A 22,670-nucleotide genomic window follows, 5' to 3' on the forward strand; every position below is an offset into this window, starting at 1 on the left:
TTCGGCAAAGCTGGCTCATAGAGCATTTTGAGAAGCTAGGTACATATTAGTAAGCATTCTGAGAAAAGAATGCTAGAATAAAATTGTGATGTTCTCTGTGGGATAGAAATGCACAAGTTCATAAATAACTTCAGTGTCTGGGTTCTAATAGAATAATATCAAAGTCAAACCCAAGTCCATTCCCCAAGATTAGGGATTGGCCAACTTTCTGAAAAGACCCAGGCATGCAAGTTTTGGTCACAATTATTCTCAGAGCACAAAAGCAGCTACAGACAATGAGTAAACAAATGGGCTTAGCTTAGTCCAATAAAACTTTACTTACAAAAACAGGTGACAGGCTTGATTTGGTCTGCAAGCCCTCACAGATTCTCTGCCCTAGATATTAAATAACCCTTGCTCAGTCAGGCCTGTTCAACAATGCTGCAGTATGACACTGACAGAACATGCCCCCTTCGCCTATTTCTGAGGCTGGATAATGTTTCTTAACACCCCTTGTCCCAGCAGCCTCTTTCACAATTGTGCCCGGCAGGCCTACCTTATCAGAAGATGGGGATGGTCACTTGACCTCCTCTTGGGTCACACCAAAATTGAGTCTCTGAAGACTCTGGGGGCTTACAGCTTCTGGAGCCTAGGATCTTGTGTTGATTTGGGAATCAAAGGGCAAGTGTGAGCAGAACTCCCCAAGACAGGGCATACTTCCACAGGGGCAAGGAGGGTGAAGCCCCTGCTGACTGACACTCCTCTCCCCACCCTAGCTCAGTTAAGGGCAGCCAGTCTTGACACATCCAGGCCCCTGCAACCCTGGCAAAGGTAGCATCCTTGACCCAAACTTTGCCAGGATGACTCAGAAGAGAGGGTTACCACCTCAGGGCATCATTACCTTAATTGCTTTCTATTCCTCAGCAGTTAAAGAGGTGCCCACCAGCTTGAGCTGGAGAGTCAAGGTGTTGGTAGGGGCCTTGCCCCAGGGCTCGAGGCTCAAGTAAGACATGGCCCTTCACAAAAAATGGCCGTGGAAGCTCAGATTTCCTTTGGGACTTCTTGGATGCTGCCCAGACCTAGAGAAACAGCTGGGAAGCTGTTAGGGTTCTAGTAGCTAACCTGAGACTCCAGTCCCTGTTGCTTCAAACAGCTCAGGTAAGGGCCTTTATACAAGCTGTAGTCTGCAGAATATCAACCAATCAAAACAGGGACAGATGCACTTATCCATCCCAGAGCCTCTCACACCTATATACATACCTGCCTACTGCTCAGCCCTCACCAACTGTACCCCTAACAAGAAGCTCACTAGGTCACAAGGCCAACCAGTTACAACATAGCCAAGGGGTCTTGTAGCAATCTGCCCAGGCAGCTCTGGCAGGGGGCTTATCATACACAGACGTCAGGTTCAAGCCGCCACACCCACCCATAACCCAGAGCTCCATTCATCCAGTGGCCTCTTGCTGTGTACTCCAAGGGCACATTTCCAAAGACGGATCAAGGGGTGTGGGGAGCAAAGAGAGGTCGAGCTCAGGGTTGCCCCTCAGCCGCCCTAGACAAAGACATCGCAATACGCAGAGTAGCTCCCAGCTCTCTGAATGCGCGACGAAGCGAACCCACGCGGGCGCAGAGCCACAAGCCTCCCTCCGTCCCTCCCTTGGGTTCTAGCGCCTGAGCAAGGTCCTCCGTTCCCATAGGGGGCAATAAGCCAGTCTTCACACGGGCTTGGCACTGTCGGCCAGCTCCGGAAGAAGTAGCAGCCGCTGACCCGGAAGAGGTTGCGTTCGAGTGCTCTGGAGGCTGTGGTGGAGCCGCGGAGACTTTGGAGGCGGCTGCGACGCTAGGATGAACGCCCCTCCTGCCTTCGAGTCGTTCTTGTTGTTCGAAGGCGAGAAGAAGTAAGTGGGGGGAGGGAGAAGGGGCCAGCCGGGGCGTGGGAGGGCCGGGCGAGGGCTCGGGTCCTCAGCTGCCTGTGGCCAGCTCCTGCAGATTCTGGGGCTTCCCCTGCCCTCCTCTACCGGGGGAGCGGCGGGGAGAGATTGGGTGTCGGGGTGGGGGGTGGGGGCGGGATTGGAAAGCAGCTTTTGCTTGAGCGTCCGCTCGCAAAGCATTTCGCTCCTGTGTCTGCCAAACGTAAGATAGTCCTGCGAGGCGGTGAGTCTCCCCTGTGCAGATGAGCACACTGCGACTCAGAGGTAAGTAGCTCCCGGGCACACGGGGCGTGGTGGGTCTGTTTTGGAACCCAGAGTGCCTGTTCTGGCAGCCTTCTCCCTCGTCTCCTGGGCCGCCACCGTTATCCTCCTTGCTGCAACCAGAGTGATGGTTCTCAGTCTCATATCCGATCTCCATCCACCCGTGTAAAACCTTCAGACTCTTCATTGCTTGCGGGGCGAAGGGAAACGTAGTCTAGTGGTCAGAGAGCTTGGGCTTGGCTCCTGCACCCCCGCCTTAAGGACTGTGTGGTATGTCTTTGGGCAGGTGACTCAAGTAACTTAATCGGCCTGAGGCCTACTTTCCTCTTCTGGAAAATGGGCTTATTACTGTATTAAATCACAGTAAGTAAATCTAGGGGGAGAGTAAATGAAGTAATTTATGTAATGTGCTTAGTCCAGGCAAAGAGAAATTTGGCTTTTCAAATTTCTCTTCGCCTGGTATGCAGGGCTTTATGGTCTAGCCCAGTGCGCGAGCCACATGCGGCTCTTTGGCCCCTTGAGTGTGGCTCTTCCACAAAATACCACGGCCTGGGCGAGTCTATTTTGAAGAAGTGGCGTTAGAAGAAATTTAAGTTTAAAAATGTGGCTCTCAAAAGAAATTTCAGTCGTTGTACTGTTGATATTTGTCTCTGTTGACTAATTAGTTTGCCGACCACTGGTCTAGCCCTTGCCAGCCACCTCATTCTTCCTTTAGAGCAGGTTCTCATCTGGGGACCATTTTGCCCCCCAGGGGACTTTTGGCAATGTCTGCAAACATTTTTTGTTGTCATAAAGGGGTGCTACTGGCATCTAGTAGGTAGAGGCCAGGAATACTACTAATATCCTAAAATGTACAGCCAGCCCTCTACCAAAAAGAATTATCTGGCCTAAAATGTCAGTAGTGCCAAGACCAAGAAACTCTGCTTTAGGAAAAAGCGATCCAAAGCAGGCGAGGGTCCTACAAAATCAGGGCATAACTTGGGTCAGAGTATAGACACACTGAGCCAGAGAGGTCATTATAGGATGAAGAGATTGAGAAAGGCTTCTAGAAGTAGGTGGGACCTGAGTCTGCCTTAAAGGATGGGGCTTAGACTCAGGGAGGACGGGCTCTGCCCCCATCTCTTGCCTCTGTCTCTTCCTAGGATCACCATTAACAAGGACACCAAAGTACCCAATGCCTGTTTGTTCACCATCAACAAAGAAGACCACACACTAGGAAACATTATTAAATCGTAAGTTCCAAGTCAAGGGCTCTCAGGGGCTATGTCTTCCCCCCCTCCCCCTATGTTTAATGGTGTTCTTTGAGGCAAAGTACAAGTTCCAGAAGATTTTCTTTTCTTTTTTTGGTTAATCCTCACCTGAGGATATTTTTTCACTGATTTTAAATAGAATGGAAGGCAGGCGGGGGCGGAGGGCGGGTAAGAAAGAGGGAGAAAGACACATCTATTGGTTGCCTTCCACTCATGCCCAGACCTGGCTGGGGATGGAACCTGCAACTCAGGTATGTGCCCTTGACTGGGAATCAAACCCTCAACCCTTCAGTGCATGGGCCAACACTCTAACCACTGTGCACACCTGCCAGGGCCAAAATATTTTCTCATCTCTCTGAGCTGCATGGAGTCCTGGTTGCTTGCTCTGCTAGTTTACTCATTCCAGTGCCTTTTCTTCAAAATGACACCGACCGATACCTGTTCACATAGACACATTTCTCTGCATTGGCTCATTTATCTGACTAAAGTAAGTGAATATGCAGGAAGCCACAGAAAAGTAGGCCTCCTTGTGGTTTTGTGCTAATGAGCACTGAGAAGTAGTCAAGGTTAGCTCCCACCCTCCCTGCCCATTTGTGACAATGACCTCAGTGACACCTGGCATCCTAAGATTGTAACTGAGTAAAATAAGATTGTAACTGGCATCCAGAGATTGTAACTGAGTAAAATAAGAGGAAGAGGTAAGAGAGGGGATCAGTGGTTATCCGGTACCCCTAGTGGGCATCTGATATTGGTTGATGGGTGTTTGTTTACATCAGTGAAGTCCTGGCCAGGTAGGTGGTTAACAATGTAATGGATGTTCTGGCCCAGGGACTTGTCATTTCACTGAAAAGTACCATCAGTGCAGGAGGCCTTCCCCAGGTTTGTGTGTTTGAGATGGGGTTGAAGCCTGCCTGGTCTCCTGGTGTAAGTAGAGGGTGGCGTTGCCCATCTTTTGGATGACTCCCACCCTGAACCAAGCCAGTGGTACACTCAGGCTCCTTTGGGGCCCTGCTGCTCCTCTGCTGTATGAGTTGTCCTCACCTATGCAAGGGCTCTCCCCCTAGGTGCTCACACTTGGCTGAGCTGCTCTGGAGAAAACCCCGTGTGCCCAGCAAAAAACACCGCTTCACTTCACCACCTCACAGAACAGACCGCAGGGGGATGGACAGCAGCTGCTAACCTGTTGCCTAAAGGACATCCATTTCCCTAAGTGCTCAGAGTCTGGGGCCTTCTCCCCCTGCTCCTTTATTTGCTGTCATGCTTTTTGAGTTGAGAATAGGGCTTTTGCGTTCTGGTTTACTGAACATTACTTAGGCTGGATTTTTACTGCCTAAGGAAGTCTCTTTCGGCACATTGCAGGGTCTGACTTCCCCTAAGGGAAAAGGTTATTGGAAACCTTGTTTACCAGCTAAGGTTCTTGATCCTCATGGATATGGGGGGAGGGTGTGTGTGGGAGGAGTTCCCATAGGTATATCTTCTCCAAAGTATCTGTTTTACTTGTTTTGGGTGGGAAAAAACACACAACGAAGTCAAGGGCAAGGAACACCTGGTGTCAGCTGCCAGCTGCATTTGCTCACAGGCCTCAGCCCAATGAGAAGACCCCTTGTCTAGAAGCCTGGTAAGCTCCAAGGGCCCAGAGCTCCAAGGGCACTAGGCTCAGCCTCTTCACTGTTCATCCCTGTTTCTCAGACAGCTGTTGAAGGACCCACAGGTGCTGTTTGCTGGGTACAAAGTTCCCCACCCCTTGGAGCACAAGATCATCATCCGTGTGCAGACCACACCAGACTACAGCCCCCAGGAGGCCTTCACTAATGCCATCACAGACCTCATTAGCGAACTTTCCCTGCTGGAAGAGCGATTCCGGGTGAGGAGCCAGCCGTTCAGGAGTGGGGTGGGTTGGTCTGGACGCCATCCTGTATGTACCAGAAATGTGGGTTCTCATGCCCATACCTAGGATTGACCCCTGAGTTGTGTCCTTTTATTTGGGGGGAAGGAGCGGAGGTGATGACAGAGCAGGGACTTCCACCATGGCCTCCAGGAAGTGTGAATAAGGTTATGGAGTTGAGGCCTGCCTGGGGCCTGCTGTCTGCATTCTGGTCTGTGTGGAAGCAAGGGGCCTACTGTCCCTTAGTGCTGCTCCTCCAAGTCTGTTCTCTGGTGCTGGCTGCTCAGTGGTTGGTAAGGCCTGTCTGTGTCCAGGGTATTTGTCTGTCTAGAGGGCAGCTCATCCTAAGGTGGGGTCACAGCTGTTCAGGCAGGGAATTTCAAAGTCTAGACAATTTAGGAATGATCCAGTCTGTCAGCTTTCAGCTTACATACCAGAAAGCATCTCAGCTCCACCTGACTCCCATCCTAGGCAGCAGGATGTGTGCTGCAGAGAAGTGATGGGGCTGGTGGGGCAGGCTCAGAGAGTCCCTAGGGTTACTGGCTGCCCAGCTCCCTGGAGCAGTTCAGGGCCTGGTTTACTGCTTTTTTTTTTTTTTTTTTTTCAGTTCGTGCTGCACTCTGGAGCCATGGAAGCAGTTTCCTGGCAGACCTTGGTTAGGGATGCTAGGGCTGAGTTTCCAACACCCTGACCCAGCTAAGTGCACTGCCTTTCCTTTCCCTCAGGTGGCCATCAAAGACAAGCAAGAAGGAATTGAATAGTGGACTGGAAGCAGTCTTGCTTGGCCAGTTCCTACCCTGCACTGGGCCCTTTTCCAGGCACCAAGTGGAAGAGAGCAGCTTCTCCCAACTGTGGCCTCCTTGGAAATAGCTCAGAGATCCTCTCACCCCCGACACCGCTGTGTCCTGTACATAGATTGTTTCATCTTCCTAATAAAGTGTGGTAAGAGAAGACCCGATGTGAGCTGAAGCAGAGGTGACTTAACAGCAAATAGATTGTCAGGCTCAGTGGAGGTAGATGACCTGTCTCAAGGCTACTCTGGGGCCACACTGCATTGTGGATTGGCCCAGAGATCCGTATTTCTGTCTGAGGGTAGTAGGAACAAATGCATTCTGAACCGCCTGGGAACCTGGGGTGCTGTAGGGAAGGCAGTCTTGAGCAGAAGGAAACTGCCCAAACCCATATACTTCCGTAAGTCTCTATTGTAAAAGCCCCAGCTGCCAGGTCAACCTGTCTTACTCAAAGTATCAACACCAGAAGGGGCCCACAAACAGCTCTCCCAGGCTTCTCTTATACAGTGGAGAATTTAATAAAAATATTCATAGAAAGATCCCCATTCCATTTAACCCAAAAAGTCGAATAAGTTAAGTTGTATCCCTGGTACTTTGCAATAGAGGCAGGAGCTCCTGCTGGAAGCTAGTATCTCTCCCAGATGGCTACAATGTTGGAGTCTGTCAGAGCGGTGAGGTAGGTAAAGGTGGGGTTGGCCACCACTGTGTTCACCATGGTCCTGGTCACTGTCTGGCTGAGGGCCCGGGGTTGGGGCCACTTAAGGATCTGGTAGGGAGAGAGAGAGGGGCTGGGTTCCTTCCTAGATGCCAGCCCCCCATGCTGCATCATCCCAGCAGGGAGAGGAGCAAGCTGCATACCTGTGTGGGGGCCTGCAGGGTTGCTGGCAGTGGAGGCTGCTGCATCAAGATATGCCTGACATCGTAGATCCACACGCTGCCCTCCTCATCCCCACAGAGCACAATGCCCTTGTCTGCCAGGACAGAGAAATGGGAACTAAGGTGGGGCAGAGCTCCATGGGGTGGAAAGCAGGGTGGAGTGTGTGGTGGGCTCACCAGGACAGGTGCTGAGTGAGAAGTAGGCCAACTCAGTTGGTGACCACTGCAGACGAGCCAGGACCACCACTGCCACTGTGGACTGGCTGCCCCGGCTCACCCAGGTCTGACTCCAGCTCCACAGGCAGATGGTGCCCAGGCCACCATTCCCCTTGGAGGCTGTGAGGAATAATGGAGAACTGTGCCTAGGGGCCCTCTCCAGGCATTTCTTGTTCCACAGTGGGGACCCCTCAGAAGTTCTCAGACCTAAACCCCAACCCAGGGAGAAGCAACCCATGAAGGCCTTATCAGGGCCTAGCTGGGTCCCAGGAGGCCAGACTCCCGAGCAGGGCTCTCACCCACGACATCCTCATTCACAAACGCCAGCCCGTCCACTCTCTGGCCAGATGCCTGGGAGCCCTCAGAGAAGATGAACTCCACTTCACACACCCTGTGGGACCATAGGAGATGCTGGTAACTATTCCTTGCATATACAATTTCTCATGCATTCAATGAGAACCATTCATTGGGCCCCTACTCTGGACCCTGCCCAGTGTGGAGGTCAGAAGATGCAACCAAGACTATCTGTTCTGAGTCCTGGAGGGGTTAAACTTTACCCTGGAAGTGAGTATACTGAGTCATAGGTGACATGAGGGCCTGGTTCGTCCAGGATGGGGGGTGGTATGGCCAGGGAGGGTTCTGGAGAGAGGCAGCGCCTCTGGGACTGAGAGATGAGCAGGAGGAAGGTATTTCCAGCTGAGGGCCTGAGAAGGGAGAGAGGAGGGGTGTGCTGTGACCCAGAGGATGGGGAGTGGCTGAATGTTTCTAAGCTGAGAGTGTGTAGGGTCACATTGCTTGGGCCACCCAGCAGATGTAGATTCCTGGAGAGGACACCTGGAAGCAAGAAAGGCAGCCAAGTACTAACTATGAGGAGGAAGAGACTTATCTAAGATGTGGGGAAGAGATGCCACAGGACTTGGGTACCAGGCAGATGTGAATGGGCAGGGAAGGAGGGAGGAGGCTGGCCCAGGGCTTCATTCCCAGATGTGGTACAGGGCCACCACCCACACTGGCTGAACAACTGCCACAGTCTACTGAGGCTTCCACTACTTCACTCCTGCCACCTAATCCTAAAATTCTTCCCAGGCTATTCATTGCACTTAAAGTGAAATTCAAAACCTTACCATGGCCAACAAACCCAGTGTACCCTGGCCCAATCAACCTTGCCACCTTATCTTGCACCATTTCCTCTGGTTTTCCAAGCTGTGACCAGGCCTCCCTGATAAACAGCTCTCCCTACAACTGGCCCTTTGTACATGTTGTTCCTCCTGTGTATGCACCTTCCCTCCTTCTACCCATCTGAGTCATAGGGCTCATGTGGAGAGCATGAGTCTGAAAACTTACCCATCTGCCACTGGTCACTTCTTCAGAGTCCCCTTGGCCTTCCTATTCCCCTCTCAAAGCACCTGATTCTCTTTCCGTCATAGTTGACATCATACTTCGTGGGATTTTAATTGGCCACCTTTGTTTAATGCATCTACTAGGCTTATGGGCCCCAAGAGGGCTGGGACTCCATGCTGAGCACTGTCTTGGGCCTTCCAGTTGGCACAGATGAGCCACAAGCCTCAACCTGGCCCTACTTTCTAGGGCCTCATCCCTGCCCAGACACCATCTCCCTTGTCCTCCAATAGCCCTAGGATGCAAGTTACTGTCCCAACTTTACAGACGAGCAAATTATGCTAGGGCAGGAAGGTCACATTGCTGGTAAGTGGCAGGACATGGGTGGTAGGCCTCAGGTTGCAGGTGAAGTGATCCCAGCTCAGAAAGGGAACTAACCCAACCCAAGTCCCATTGCCAAACACCAGGGAAGGAAAGAGTCACAAGGACCTTTACTCAAGTGAAGTGGCTACTCATGGAAAACCAGCAGAAGGTGGGAACAGGCCAGCTCTGTGAAGACAGCCTCTGTGGCTGCCCAGGGCAGCATGCATGGTTTGGGTATCACCTCTGGCAGATGTGCCTGGGCCAGACATCTGGACTGGCAGCTGCCCCAGCTTTGAGGCTTGGCTTTCAAGGCATCCCCATCCAGCTCACCTTCTCTTTTGAGGTTGGTCCAGTCGCACGTCCCAGCAGCAGCAGCCACCCTCACAGCCAGCCAGCAGATAGGCATCTGGGCAGGAGGCAACGGGGCAGAGGCGCAGGGGGGTGGAGGCGGTATCAAGTGTGAGCAGTTGGCTGCCGGTGGGTGAGAGGGAAAGCATGAGGCCACTGATCCAGATGTCCACCAGCCTGGCAGCCAGCCCTCCTCACACCAGCTCTGCACAAATCATCACCTGGCCTGGAATGTGTAATCTTCATTGGGAACCCCAATGTCCCAGAGGATGATCCGCTTGTCATAGGAGGCCGCTGAGGAGGGGATAGGGAGAGGTGGCTCTGAGGAGGCCCAGCTTCCTCCTGCAGGCTGCATCCAAGGCTGAGAGTGTGACTCCCAAGGCCTGCCCCTCTGAAGCAGGGAGGGCGGGCCATGGCCTACAAGCCCTGTCTTACTCTAACCTAACATGGGCCACACCAGGCGGCCATCTTTTGTAGGCCTCTGCTCACACATCACCCTCATTGGGCTCACCACAACTGAGCCCAGGAGTATCCCCCAGGTCACAGAGTGGCCCAGGTTGTCAGAAAGCTTCAAGGCCACAAAACAGGTTGGGGGAAAAGCCAGGATCTGAAGCCCAGTCAGTTGTCCACAAAGCCACATTGCTTCTATCATGATTGGAGCCAACCTTGGCAGCCTGGAATGAGACTGCCAGCCACAGGGAGCACTGAGGCATTGGGCTGCAGGACAGGGGTAATGGGGGAGCCCTGGAGGTATGGGCAGAAGGTCTTACTGAAGAGGTGGGTCTCGTGGGTGGGGCTGAAACAGAGGGTGGCGATGGCCTTCTTATGGGCCCGGATGACGCCACAGCAGAAGCCAGCACGCACATGCAGCAGCCGGACCTGGCCCCGTAGGCCTGCAGCCGCCAGCACGTTCCAGCGCTTCTTGTGGCCTGCCTGTGTGACCACCGTCAGGGCTGTCCAGGCCACGGAGAAGAACTCCTGGGGGATGGGGGAGTGGAGCAGTCACCAAGGGGCAGAGCTACATGTGTGCACATGCATGCAGGATCAAATCTGGGAAACAGGCCCAGCATCAAAGAAAAAGTCACCTGATGAATAGGTGGCACTTCTGCTCCCAGGGCTCTGCCCGCTGCCCTACAGGAGCAGGGCCCTGGCACTCACCTCGCCAGGTGCCTTGTACTTGTGTAGAACGATGCCCGTCTGGCAGTCTATCACACACACAGCTTCTCCGCCACATGTGGCCACAGACTGGGATGTGGCCCCTGTATGCCCTGTTTTGAGGGGTCAGGTCAGCCTAGTAAAAACATCTGTAAAGTTATCCCCTGCAGTTCCCTCCTCTTGGCCTTGACATTTTTTAAGCTGTCTATCCTAATTCCCCCATGGCCCAGGCAGCCCCACTCCAGGTGGCATTCTCACACCCCCACCCAGAAAGCTTCTTTTGTTGGTACCCTGTGGCCCTTGCCCTGCCTGCCTGCCCACCAAGGATGTACCCTCCTCGCAGGCCGGCTCGAAGGCGCAGGCCCAGAGCTGGGTGTTCAGGTCCTGGGGGCTGTTGTTCTTGCTGTGGCACTGTAGGAAGTACAGGGGCTCCAGCTTCAGGGTAGGCTGTAGGGGCAGAAGGGGGTTATAGCTGCCCCAATCCTTGCTCCCAGCCACACACTCCCTGCCACCCTGCTATAACTTACCTGGCTGCCATCAGAGCCCGTGGGGCGGCCCTCCACCTGGGCCAATGGGGAAGTGCATACCCGCTTGTAGGGAGAAAGATTGAGTGGGACATCATCTGGCCGTTTGCAGGCCACTGGCCTGGCCTGTGTGGGGGAAGGGTGGCTGAGAGTCTGGTGACCACCTACCCAGGTCTTTCCTTTCTATCAGGCTGGGCCGCACCCTCCCATGGGTGTAGGAGGTAAGGACTGGCCCAGGGTCAGAGAGAATTAGCTGGGGCATTGGAGAGACTGTCTCCTGGGCTCATTTCCAGAACCCCCTGCTTCCCTGTAGCCTCCCTGGGAAGGAAGGGCCAAGGCAGGCCCTCATAGCCCAGGGAGCCCCAAAGAACCATACTCACCCTGGGCTCCTGGATAGCTGTGGCTTTTGGGGACTTCTCTGGGATGTCTGCCTCATGGACCTGGGTCCCACCAGAGGCCACCAGCTCCTCAGATATCATCCGCACCTGGTGGAGCCAGGGCATCAAGAAGCTGGGCACAGCCCCTCAGCCGTTCCTCAGACATCCAGTCAGAGGGAGCTTGTGCCTCCTGAGTTGGGAAAGGGCCTTTCTAGCCGAGAATGATGCCTTTCCTGACCTGTCCCACTGCCCACAGTGCCTCATGGTCAGAGACCTCCAGGGCAGCTCAGGACATGGGAGCCAGCAAGGAGCTGGGAGAACAGACTCTGTACAATGGGGTGAGGACATACCCGCCAGCGGGTGAACTCGCTGAGGGACTCGGGCCCGTAGTGCACATCCCTGACAGCAGACCTCACGAAGTCCGCCTGGGCCTTCTCAGCCTCCTCCTCAGGGCTCAGTGAGGCCATGAACTTCTCCCAGTGAGCTGTGACCTGGTACAAGAGGGACCAGATCCAGGCCCAGCTCATCCCTGGACCCTCCATGGCCCCTCTACCCCCAATCTCAGGGCCACAGGTATTGCAACCTCACTGCCTCCTGGAAGCCTCCCTAACCACAGCCTTCTTAGCTACATGTTACACAAATCTAAGCAACACACACAGCCCCAGAGGGAGAAAGTGGTCTGTCCAGGGGTAAGTTACTGTGAAAATCTCTCAGCCTCCCCCCGGGGCCCTGCCCACCTGGAGGGCAAGACACCACCCAAGGACAAGAGGCCAAGCACCACAACCAGGTTCAGAGCATGTCAGTCTAGGGACTAAGGGCCACTGGGTGTCAGGGATGAGAGCCCCTGTAACCTCCCTCAGCGTCCAACAAATGTCGCTCGATCCTCAAGGCCACCAACCGTTCCCAAGCCCTGGAGACACCTCTCAGTCCCCTTACTCTGCTGGTCAGCTCCCGGTTCAGGTTCTCCACCTGAGAGGAAGTGGAGGAAGCATCTTTGCCATTGACCTTACGCAGCTTGGGCAGGAGAAAGGAGACTTTCAGGTTGTCGTTGACCTGGGGAATGAGGGAAGAATGGCTTGAGGGCTGCTGAGCCCAAGCCCAACAGAGTGCTGGCCCCAGGCTTGGGGCCTCTGGGCGAAGCCACTTACTGTCAGGAAGGGGTTGCCCTCCAGGCTGAGCTCCTCAAGCTGCGGGAACTGGCACAAGGCAGTGACATCCCCCAGCTGGTTGTTGCAGCAGCGGAGGATGCGCAGGTGGGACAGGCCCAGGTTGTCCGGCAGCATCTCCAATTGGTTGTTGGAGAGGTCCAGCTCCTGCAGCTGCTTCAGACGGCTCAGGAGCTTGGGGTCCAAGTGCTCTGAGAGCAGCTTCAGTCCTGACAAGCTGGGGTGAAGAGCAGACAGAGTGTGCTCAGGGCAGGCAAGCCTCCAGCCCCGCACCTATGGCAGCCTCTGAAGGCTTTGTCACCTGGCATTTGTTGTGTACACACAGCCTCTCTCCAACAACCTATTTTTAAAAATCTTGTAACTACTTTAAAACTCAGGGCAGCTGGCCCCCTCCAGGATGCTTTTCCTGGGCCTCTGTAGGGGACTCTCTCTCTGTTCCCCAGGCCCTCTGTAATTATCGCAACAGGTTCTCAATTCTCTTTCTGCACGACTGTTCTTAGCAGCCCGGGCCCTCTTCAGGGGTGAGGCCACTCGGGCACACCGGCCCATCTCCTGACGAGAGGATGGCATCTGGCCCGAGTGATTAGAGACTCCGCCCAACCGACATGGTGATAACGGGGCCCGGTAAGGGTCCGGGCCTCGCTTCCGAACCCCCCGTCGTCCCCGGCCCGCCTCTTACTCCAGGCTCCGGATCCTCCCCAGTCGGCCGCTCTTGGGTCGCCCCCGCTCCATCAGCAGCCGCGGGGAGAGGGGGCCCATGGCGAAGAGGCGCGGCCGGCGCTGGCAGTATTGGCGGCGTCTGCGTTCGGCGGAGCCCGCGACTCCGGAGTCGGCTGCTGGCGCCCGCAGCTGGCGGAGCCCAGGAGGTGGCGCCGCGCTAGCCCCTCACCGGAGATGACCGGAAGGAAGCAGTTCCGCGGGCCTCGTGCCCCGCGTATGGACTACAAGTCCCAGCGGTCCCTGCAACCCTGCGCCTGCGCCCTGGCCGCCGGTACGCAGCGATGGCGGCTGCGGTGGTGGCGGCCCCCGAAGTACTTCGGGAATGCGGCTGTAAGGGCATCCGGACCTGTCTAATCTGCGAGCGGCAGCGGGGAGGTGACCCACCCTGGCAGCACTCCCCACAGGTAAAGGCTGGGAGAGGAGGCGCCTACAACTTTACTTTATTCTTCATATTGGGGAAACTGAGGCCCCGACTGACCGTCCCGGATCAAACCTTGTTAGGGGTCCTCGCAGTGGGATGTTGTAGGGGTGAGGAGATGCAGGCTTTGAGGAGTGGGGAAAGGATTGGGACGTGGGTGCAGTCCGACCACAGCTCACCTCTGGGACCTGGCGGGAGTCTGACAGCAAACCTCCACGTAACAACCCCCCACCCTACCCTCACCCCACCCCCACCCCTCTCGTCGGGGCCTGGGAGTTTCACGGGCCCGCGGGGAGATGATATGGAAAGAGTAGCGGTTGCCGCAAACAAGGGCAAAAGTGCCCATAAGGCCTTGGATGGAAATGAGCAAGGAGGAAATTAATTCCAGTTAATTAACGAAAAACGACTCAGCTTTTGAACTGGGCCTGGAAGTATTTTAGTTGGTTGATAGGGCGTTCCATCCGGGGAAAATGCTTGAATATAGGCCTGGGGTAGAGGCGTGTGCTTGGAAGATGGGTGATGCTTCAGGTGAGGAAGATGAGGTCCGAGGGTCCTGACCACAGAGGGCCCTGTGTGTGGCCACTGGCCAGGCTGGACTTGTCCTGGGGGCCTTGGAGAGCCCCTGAAGGGTTTTAAAGGAAATTGCATGTAAATTGTAGAACAATCCTGGTGGTAACCAGAACGATGAGCTGAGGTTTTTTTCTGGGGTCGTGTCTCCCTACACAGAAGAATGAGCTCCGGGGACCAGAAGACTTAAGCAAAAGTGTGGAAAATTTATTACAAGCAGATTCAGACTCCCTGCACAGAGGGGTTGGGGGTGGAGGGAGGACAATAATGGGCTGCCCCCAAAGTCTTATAGTCCAGAGGTATATATTTGCTACAAGCCTGCTCTATCACTACCCATGTCCTCACCTGATTGATTCCCTTATTGTTCTTGCCCAGCAACGGACCTGAACTTTCCCTGTTTCTATGCTTTAGTACACCTTGTTGCTGCAGGCCCTCCCTTGGTTTCCCATGCTTCCGCTCTGTGTCCAAAAACATTCTGTTATTTCAGCATGGTTGGTTCCTGTGGTTAGGCTTCCTCAAACTGATGTGCTTGTCCCTGCCTATGTTCCACCTGCCTTTGTTTTACATTGGACCCCTGCCCTGTCTACCTGCGTTTCAAGCTAATTTCTCTCACTGAGACCTAATAGGAAGGTATTGAGGCTGGGAAGCCAGTGAAGAAACTGCAGTGTCCCTGGTAAAAGTGTGGAAGATCCTTTAGAAAACAGTATGAAGGTTTCTCAGAAAATTAAAAGTTGAATTACCATATGACCCAATAATTCTGGGGATATAACCACAAGAGTTGAAAGCAGGGTATCGAAGAAATATTTGCATGCCGTGGTGGAAGCAACCTGTGTCATTGATGGATAAATGGATAAACAAAAAGGAATACACACATACAATAGAATGTTATTCAGCTTTAAAAAGGAAGGAAAGTCTGATATATGTTACAACATGGATGAACCTTGAAAACATTATGCTAAGTGAAATAAGCCAGTCACAAAAGGACAAATGCTGTATGATTCCACTTACATTAGTTAGTCAAAATCATAGACAGAAAGTAAAATGGTGGTAGCCAGGGGCTGGGGAAAGGAAAAAGGGGAGTTGTTTAATGGGTACATGATTTTAGTTTTGCAAGGTGAAAAAGTTCTGGAGATAGATTGCACAACAGAGTGAATGTACTTAACACACTGAACTGTACAGTGAAAAAATTATTAAAGACTAGAGGCCTGGTACATGAAATTCGTGCACAGAGCGGGGGGGGGGGGGGAGGGGGAGGTGTGTGTCCCTCAGCCCAGCCTGCATCCCTCTCACAATCCAGGACTGCTAGCTACCAACCGCTCACCTGCCTGCCTGATTGCCCCTAACCGCTTCTGCCTGCCAGCCTGATCACCCCCTAACCACTCCCCTGCCAGCCTGATCGATGCCTAACTGCTCCCCTGCCAGCCTAATTGCCCCTAACTGCCCTCCCCGCCAGCCCGATTGCCCCTAACTGCCCTCCCCTGCCATTCTGGTCACCCCTAACTGCCCTCCCCTGCAGGCCTGGTCACCCCCAACTGCCCTCCCCTGCTGGCCTCATCGCCCCTAACTGTCCTCCCCTGCAGGCCTGATTGCCCCCAACTGCCCTCCCCTGCTGGACATCTTGTGGTGGCCATCTGGTGTCCACATGGGGGCGGCCATCTTGTGTGTTGGAGTGATGGTCAATTTGCATATTCTTTATTATATAGGATGGTAAATTTTGTGTTTTTTATATATTACCACAAAACTTTTTTTTAGAAAGCACCAAAGGTCTGAACTATGTCCGGGACTGACACTCTGGGGGTAGCATCTTCCCAACATGATGGCTGGGGGATGAGCAAGATGTCTAGGATGACTCCCACTTTTAACATGTCCAATATGAGGCGCCAGAGACAGAGGACATGGTGGTTCAAGATGGGTGGTAGCAATGCCTATGGAACATAAAGGGGGAGGAGGCAGAATTGATTGGTTAGGGAGGACCTCAGACTGCCATGTAGATCTGATAAAATCATGGTCAACCCATTCGGGAGCTCCAGAGCAAAGACTGCCCATTAGAGGAAGTCCATGTTGGGCAGAAATGGCCAGGTCCGTGCTGGGTCACTGGCTGGAAGCTGCGAAGGATGCAGATGGCCTCTGCTCAAAACCAAGGCAGGTACCGGAGACACTACAGCAGGAGATTGTCAGCCCAGCTGTCCTCTCGATGGCTGGCAAGTTCTGTTCTTTTTTGAAGGGAAATTCAGGCCGTGCCTCTGGCTGCCACAAAGGATGGCAGAGCCCAAAGACATCCCCACCTGGACTGTAGAGGGCTTCTCCCCTCTGGACTTCTAGCATGTGCTGCTCACCCCTGGACAGCCCCAGGACCCCAGCTTTAGGGATAGCATATTTCTCAAACTTCTGATCTGGGCTGGATCTTTTCACACCATCTTCTTTAATTCTCACAAGGCTGAGGACAGAAGATACCCTACTATGACCCAGAAACTGGACTCGCAGGCTGATCCCCAGCCTCTGGCTAGTTCCTTAACTTTGCTGAACCTTGGTCACCTCATCTATAAAATGGAGAACAGCAACAACAAAAAATGGTTACGCAGATTCTCTTTCCTTTTATGGATGAGGAAAGTGAGAGGGTCTTTCCAGGAGGCAACCCCAAGCAGGGGTTTGGCCTCTCTAGACTTTAGCTGCCTTCCAAAGTGGCTTCAGGAGAGGATGAATCATTGGGCAGGGGCTGTTCCCAAGAGGCCCTCCGGGAGGGCACGCTCCAGTGGCTCCAAGACCCTGTCTTTCTTTTATAGAAAACACATCGTTTCATTTACTATTCGGACACTGGCTGGGCTGTGGGGGCTGAGGAGTCTGACTTTGAAGGCTGGGCCTTCCCCTTCCCTGGCGTGACATTGATAGAGGACTTCGTGACCCGAGAAGAAGAAGCTGAGATGGTGCAGCTGATGGACCGTGAGCCTTGGAAACTCTCACAGTCTGGACGGAGGAAGCAGGTAGGTTGGCCCAGAGAGGACAGTCACTTTGCTGGGCCCTTTGGCTCACCTCCTGCTCAGTGCCCTCCTCGTAAGCCATACCAGGGATATGCCCAGCTTACTTGGCCTGCCCACCTTCCCAGGAGAATGCCGTGAGCCAGGACTCTAAGGAAGATGGACCCTCAGCTCTTTCTGCTCTCACCCAGCTGGCCTAGTGCTGGTAACTGTCAGGGAGGGTTCCTTGAAAGGTGTCAGATGCCTTCCTGTCTCTAAGTTCTCTCCCCGCCAGTTTCATGTATTTTCGGGCCTCCAGGTCCCAGACCTCCCTCTTTGTCCGGGATCTCAGCCCCCTCTTCCTCAGTCCCACTCCTCTCTGTCTAGGTCACTCCTTCCATTCCTCATCTCTAGCAATCCTTGCCCCCACCAGAACCTGTGAACTATCCATCCAGCCACCTGTTTGTTTGTTTTGTTTTTTAAAATATATTTTTATTGATTTCAGGGAGGGAGAGGGAGAGAAAGATAGAAACATCAATGATGAGAGAATCATTGATTGGCTGCCTTCTGCACACCCTCTACTGGGGATCGAGCCCACAACCTGGGCATGTGCCCTGACCAGGAATTGAACCATGATCTCCTGGTTCATAGGTCGATGCTCAACCACTGAACCACACCGGCCAGGCGTCCAGCCACCTTTTCACTTTTCCCCTCCCATCATCTCCCCTTACCCTGTACTACAGCCAGTTATAGTTACTTCCTTGGATATCCCTCGACTTTTTGTGTTTGCTTCATCATACTCTTTCTGCTCAACTACAGCCCTGGTCAAGTCCAGCTTCCCTCTCCCTCGCACCCATGTGCAGCCTGCTGTCAGGTCTCCTTGGCTCTGGGCCCGTCCTGCTCCTGCAGCCATACCTACCTCCTCCAGGTTATCACTTTGCTGCTCTTCTTCCAAATCTCTTTTCCCTTCCATTGAGGACCTTGCCTCTCTGAGAAAAGATACATATCTGCACACCTGCCTGCCATGCGTGGGTGTGGTTCTCTTCTCACCTGTGCCCAGGGCTTCTCCAAGGCCCCCTCCAGCTGTGTGCTGGTCCCTTCTACTCAGAAGACCTTGTTCAGCATTGCTCCCCTCTCTCTCCAAGATGAATTTTGCTCCAACTGGATCTTTTCCCCCAGCTCCCAGTAAGCTCCATTTCTCTGCAACAGAATTCCTCAAGAGTTGTTTATTCTCATTGTTTTTGATTCCTCTCCTCCCATTCCTGCTTAACCCACTCAAAAACTGCTTCCATCCCTCACCTCCATGCTCTGAACCCAGCAACGGGTTCTCAGGGCTCAGTCTTTGGGCCTCTTTTCTTCCTGCTCCAGACATCCCCTTACTGATCTTAGTGAGTCATGGCCCTACACACCGTTGCTGTATTTTGGACTTCCATGTTCATATCTCCAGCCCAGGCTTCTATTTGTCAGACCCTAAACTGAGCTTTGGCTGTTAGCCCATACACAGGCCCCCTGCAGTGTCCCCATCATGGCACATTCCATCTTCCACCTGTGCAGGCTGGAATTGTGGATCTCTCCAGGTTTCTCTCTTTCTCATTAATTCCTGTCCATTCTTCCTTCAAAACCTATCTGAATCTGAGAACACCCTCCCCACCACTGCCAACACATGCATCCCAGCCCCCCTCCCTTCCCAGGATTCCTTCAGGGGGTTCCTGGGGCAGCCCTGACCCTCTTCAGTCAGTTTTCAATAGAGAGGAAAGTAACTCCAATAACACCTCATCAGATCTTGCCACCACTTTGTTACAAACCCTCTGGGCCTCCCACCTTAAACACAAAGTCCTTACAATGCTCTAGAAGTTCTGCACGCTGTTAGTCATCCCCTTTGTTTTCACTGCTGCTCTGGGGTGTCAGGCATAGCAATCCCTCCAGCTTCCTCAAAGGCTCCAGCTCCTCGTGCCCTGCCCGCTGCACTCCCATGTCAGGCTCTCTGCCTGCTGCTCCTAGCGATGCACTACAGGAGCCACTCACCCAGGCACTCGGAGACATGCCCAACCTGGAAGGAGGAGTTCCACCAGACGGAGCCATCCTCCACTGGAGGGGGACCAGAGAGGGCAGGAGTCGGCAAATCTCCCCCCTCTTTCATACCTCAGGCAAAAACCTGAGGCGTATTCTAGACCATTCCTCACTATTTATTTTTTTTTTTAGAAGCTACATACCATAAAATTCACCCATTTAAAATGTACAATTCAGCTCTCACCAGTTTGGATCAGTGGATAGAGCATCAGCCTGTGGACTTGAAGGGTCCTGAGTTCAATTCTGGTCAAGGGCATATGGCCGAGTTGTGGGCTCAATCCCACTGGGGGCGTGCAGGAGGCAGCTAATCCATGATTCTCTCTCATCATTGATGTTTCTATCTCTCCCTCTCCTTTCCTCTCTGAAATCAATAAAAATACATAAAAACTAAAATGTACAATTCAGTGGATTGGTTTTTAGTATAGTCACAATGGCAAGGTAGTGCAACCATTACCACTATCTAGTTCTGGAACATTTTTATCTCCCCAAAGGAAACCCATATTCATTAGCAGTCCCTCCCTCTTCCCCTGTCCCTTGGCAACCACTAATCTACTTTTTCTGTCTCTGTGGGTTTGGCTATTCTGGACATTTCATGTACTAGTAAATGGGATTATACAATATGTGACCTTTAGTGTCTGGTGTCTTTCACTTAGCTTAATGTTTTCAGGGTGCATCATTTTGCAGCCTATACCCGTGCTTTACTGCTTTTTATGACTAAACTCTATTCCATTGTATGGATATACTCCCATTAGTTTGTCCATTCATCTGCTGGTAAACACTAGGGTTGTTTCTACTTTTTGGCCATTGTGAATAGTGCTGCTGTGCATTCATGTGCTAGTTTCTGTGTGGACCTGTTTTCATTTCTCTTAGGTATACACCAGGTAGAACTGCCATGTCGTAATTGTTCTTCCTTGTGGTTCTGAACCCCGGTGTTCCCACCTTGATAATGCTGCCTTGATTGGCCTTCCCTCCCTTGCTGTTCATTCATCTCAGATCTCAACTTCTCAATATCACATCCTGGATGCACTACCTGCACAGGGGCCTTTTGTCTCTAGCTCTGCTTTCTCGGATGTCTTTCTACAGAGACATCCCCAATGCTTCGTAGTCCCCTTCCCTGCATTATTATTTCCCTTAGCATTTACAGCCATCTGATATTTCCTGTTCGTGTATATCTTTGTGGTGTTGGCCTCTTCCTACTGGAATGTCAGACCCATGAAGTCAGAAATTTTTCTTTTCTTGGTCACTGTGATTGAATTCTTTAGACCTAGTGTGTGATAACATTTCTGTAAACTCAGACTTTTCTCTACTTCCTTTTTGTCCTCATACTTTAGGACTATGGTCCCAAAGTCAACTTTCGGAAACAAAAGCTCAAGACCGCTGGCTTCCAAGGCCTCCCCAGCTTCAGCCGGGAGATAGTGCGGAGAATGGGCCTCTACCCCATCCTGGAGGACTTCCGGCCCGTGGAGCAGTGTAACCTGGACTACTGCCCAGAACGGGGCTCAGCCATTGATCCCCACTTGGATGACACCTGGCTGTGGGGGGAGCGGCTAGTGAGCCTCAACCTCCTGTCCCCCACCGTGCTGTCCATGTCCCGGGAGGCGCCCGGCAGCCTACTGCTCTGCCTGGCCCCATCCGGCTTCCCGGAAGCTTTGGAAGGTGTGATGGCCCCTAGTAGGTCCGTCCTGTGCCAGGAGGTGGAGGTGGCCGTCCCCTTACCCTGCCGCTCTCTGCTTGTGCTCACCGGAGCTGCACGGCACCAGTGGAAGCATGCCATCCACCGCAGACACGTCGAGGCCCGCCGTGTGTGTGCCACCTTCAGGGAGCTGTCGGCTGAATTCTGTCCTGGTGGGAGGCAGCAAGAACTTGGGCAGGAGCTCCTGCAAATCTCTCTCTCCTTTCAGGGGAGACCCATGTGAGCCGCCTTCCTGGGGCCAGGAGCTGGCCCGGGGTGCCAGCTCCAGACTTGACCCTTTGCCAGGATTGAAGGGGGAGCCCAGCACAAGGGTCTTCCTTCCCAGCTCATTATATTTTCAGAGAAGACTGCTGACACCCTGACGCCATGGCAGCGCAAGCCCTGCCGGGAACTGGTTTTAATGGGGATGTGTCTCAGGTCAGTCCCCTTTGAGCTGCACTGTGGCCACTTGTTTGGATTAATGTGTCACAGTTTGAGGGAAGTGGCATAATTTGAGTTTGAAAAACTTTGGAATCAGTTAAAACCATTTTCTCCTTTATCCATTTGTCTCAGCGAGGTTTCCTGGTGCCCTACCCTGCAGTCCCTCCATTTGGGTAGCATGCCAGATCAGAGAATGGAATTGGTAGAAGATCTGAGGCTATTACTGTTTCAGATTTCAGAGCTGGTGACAGTTTGCTTGACCCAGACTTGGGGTGCAGGATGCAGCAAGGACAGGGAAATCTGAGAGATTTAGCCCACACATAGGAAAGCAGGAACAGCTACTTAAAATATGGGGGTGGGCCGGTGTCCAGCTGGACAGCAGTAATGCAGAGCCCTCCCTCGGCCTGGTGGCACTCATGAGGAAGCTCCCAGATTTTCCTCATAGCCCAACCCACCTCCACCCCATGTAATGATGTTAAAAAGTTCTCTTCAACTCCCAGGATAGCACAGGTGGCTTACTGGCTGGTGGTAGAGCTGTGTGTTGTGCTCACCTGGATGGGTGGCTGCACCTGTGGCCGGGCGTGCTGGCTGTGGAGGTGGAGTGAGATGGCAATGTTCCCTGGGTCTGCTTGGCCAACCCTCTCTCCTGTTGCTTATGTGACAAAATAGACTCAGCTCACCCGCCACATGCTGGGATCCAGCCTTGAAGGACCAGTGCCCCCTCACAGCCTGGAAAGTTTCATGCTCGGCACTGGTCTTCATGGTCACTCAGGAGCTTTTGAGAGCAGGAAGGTTGGGAGAGGCACTGGCCACCGCGGTGCCCATGAAGTGGTGTCATAGTTGCTGAGCCACTGGCTTGGACTGGAGAATGCTGTGAAGACGCACTGGACAGGCTGTGTGGGCTTCTAGTGGCTACTGAGTGGGGGTCGGTGAGCTCCCAGGTGCCTTAACTGCTGCTTCCTGGGTCAGCTCACTCAGGAGGGTGAAGGACAGCTTCTTCCTAGGTCTGTAATCTCCATGCCAGCCCTTATAGACCTAACACTGAGCATTTACTAATAGATACAAGCCCAGCTGGAACCCATCTTGCTGCATCTGAGCCACCAAGCAGGCCTGCAGGCCTGGTAGGCTGCTCCATGGCGCCCAGTGGGGAGCCTCTGCCCTGAGAGGCCTTAAGAGTATCCCACCCCTGGATGGAGCCTGCAAGGTGCTCTGCCAGTAAAGGTGGGAATGGATGTTTGGGAAATGTTGCACCCCAAGACCCGTCAGGCAGAGACCTGTTAAGGCTGGGGAGTCGCTCAATGGAGAAGCCTGTTTCTCCTGGAATCTCCTAGTGCTTGCCAGATGTTTAACATTTGGCCCTTACTACAA

At 53.2% G+C, this 22,670-nt stretch overlaps 3 protein-coding genes across 6 annotated transcripts in view; 2 read left to right on the forward strand and 1 right to left on the reverse strand.

Annotated features, from left to right (window-relative positions):
- Nucleotides 1-1,674: 1,674 nt before the first annotated feature.
- POLR2J (RNA polymerase II subunit J) lies at nucleotides 1,675-6,259 on the forward strand. Its single transcript, XM_080677177.1, has 4 exons — nucleotides 1,675-1,877; nucleotides 3,314-3,403; nucleotides 5,111-5,285; nucleotides 6,032-6,259. The coding sequence occupies exons 1-4, from the start codon at nucleotides 1,825-1,827 to the stop codon at nucleotides 6,065-6,067; spliced, it is 354 nt and encodes a 117-aa protein (XP_080533303.1). The 5' UTR covers nucleotides 1,675-1,824; the 3' UTR covers nucleotides 6,068-6,259.
- A 334-nt stretch (nucleotides 6,260-6,593) lies between these two features.
- The window catches only part of LRWD1 (leucine rich repeats and WD repeat domain containing 1), a 30,301-nt gene continuing 14,224 nt past the window's right edge, over nucleotides 6,594-22,670 (reverse strand). Inside the window, exons 1-15 of one of the 4 annotated variants that reach the window (XM_080677169.1) lie at nucleotides 13,140-13,361; nucleotides 12,443-12,677; nucleotides 12,231-12,347; nucleotides 11,645-11,785; nucleotides 11,298-11,402; nucleotides 10,921-10,983; nucleotides 10,726-10,840; nucleotides 10,397-10,506; nucleotides 10,009-10,216; nucleotides 9,460-9,532; nucleotides 9,221-9,361; nucleotides 7,489-7,580; nucleotides 7,151-7,309; nucleotides 6,956-7,068; nucleotides 6,598-6,863 (exon numbers count right to left, since the gene is read on the reverse strand). In XM_080677169.1, the coding sequence (XP_080533295.1) occupies nucleotides 6,723-6,863; nucleotides 6,956-7,068; nucleotides 7,151-7,309; nucleotides 7,489-7,580; nucleotides 9,221-9,361; nucleotides 9,460-9,532; nucleotides 10,009-10,216; nucleotides 10,397-10,506; nucleotides 10,726-10,840; nucleotides 10,921-10,983; nucleotides 11,298-11,402; nucleotides 11,645-11,785; nucleotides 12,231-12,347; nucleotides 12,443-12,677; nucleotides 13,140-13,219 (1,893 nt within the window). In that variant the 5' untranslated portion in view covers nucleotides 13,220-13,361 and the 3' untranslated portion in view covers nucleotides 6,598-6,722. Of the gene's footprint in view, nucleotides 6,864-6,955; nucleotides 7,069-7,150; nucleotides 7,310-7,488; nucleotides 7,581-9,220; nucleotides 9,362-9,459; nucleotides 9,533-10,008; nucleotides 10,217-10,396; nucleotides 10,507-10,725; nucleotides 10,841-10,920; nucleotides 11,044-11,297; nucleotides 11,403-11,644; nucleotides 11,786-12,230; nucleotides 12,348-12,442; nucleotides 12,678-13,139; nucleotides 13,362-22,670 lie in introns of those variants that run through there. The other 3 variants (XM_080677168.1, XM_080677170.1, XM_080677171.1) reach the window with 3 other exon arrangements.
- ALKBH4 (alkB homolog 4, lysine demethylase) lies at nucleotides 13,443-21,420 on the forward strand. The gene is made up of 3 exons (XM_080677172.1): nucleotides 13,443-13,584; nucleotides 16,949-17,146; nucleotides 20,521-21,420. The coding sequence occupies exons 1-3, from the start codon at nucleotides 13,462-13,464 to the stop codon at nucleotides 21,103-21,105; spliced, it is 906 nt and encodes a 301-aa protein (XP_080533298.1). The 5' UTR covers nucleotides 13,443-13,461; the 3' UTR covers nucleotides 21,106-21,420.

Source organism: Plecotus auritus (assembly GCF_963455305.1).
Source record: "Plecotus auritus genome assembly, chromosome: 7".
NCBI lineage: Eukaryota > Metazoa > Chordata > Mammalia > Chiroptera > Vespertilionidae > Plecotus > Plecotus auritus.

What these genes read in the sequence shown, in the direction of transcription:
- POLR2J (XM_080677177.1), top strand. Translation starts at nt 1,825, where the DNA reads ATGAACGCCCCTCCTGCCTTCGAGTCGTTCTTGTTGTTCGAAGGCGAG. An exon ending in CTAGGAAACATTATTAAATC is followed by an intron (nt 3,404 to 5,110) that starts GTAAGTTCCAAG and finishes CCTGTTTCTCAG; the next exon opens with ACAGCTGTTGAAGGACCCAC. An exon ending in TGCTGGAAGAGCGATTCCGG is followed by an intron (nt 5,286 to 6,031) that starts GTGAGGAGCCAG and finishes CCTTTCCCTCAG; the next exon opens with GTGGCCATCAAAGACAAGCA.
- ALKBH4 (XM_080677172.1), top strand. Translation starts at nt 13,462, where the DNA reads ATGGCGGCTGCGGTGGTGGCGGCCCCCGAAGTACTTCGGGAATGCGGC. An exon ending in CCTGGCAGCACTCCCCACAG is followed by an intron (nt 13,585 to 16,948) that starts GTAAAGGCTGGG and finishes TTTCTTTTATAG; the next exon opens with AAAACACATCGTTTCATTTA. An exon ending in AGTCTGGACGGAGGAAGCAG is followed by an intron (nt 17,147 to 20,520) that starts GTAGGTTGGCCC and finishes CTCATACTTTAG; the next exon opens with GACTATGGTCCCAAAGTCAA.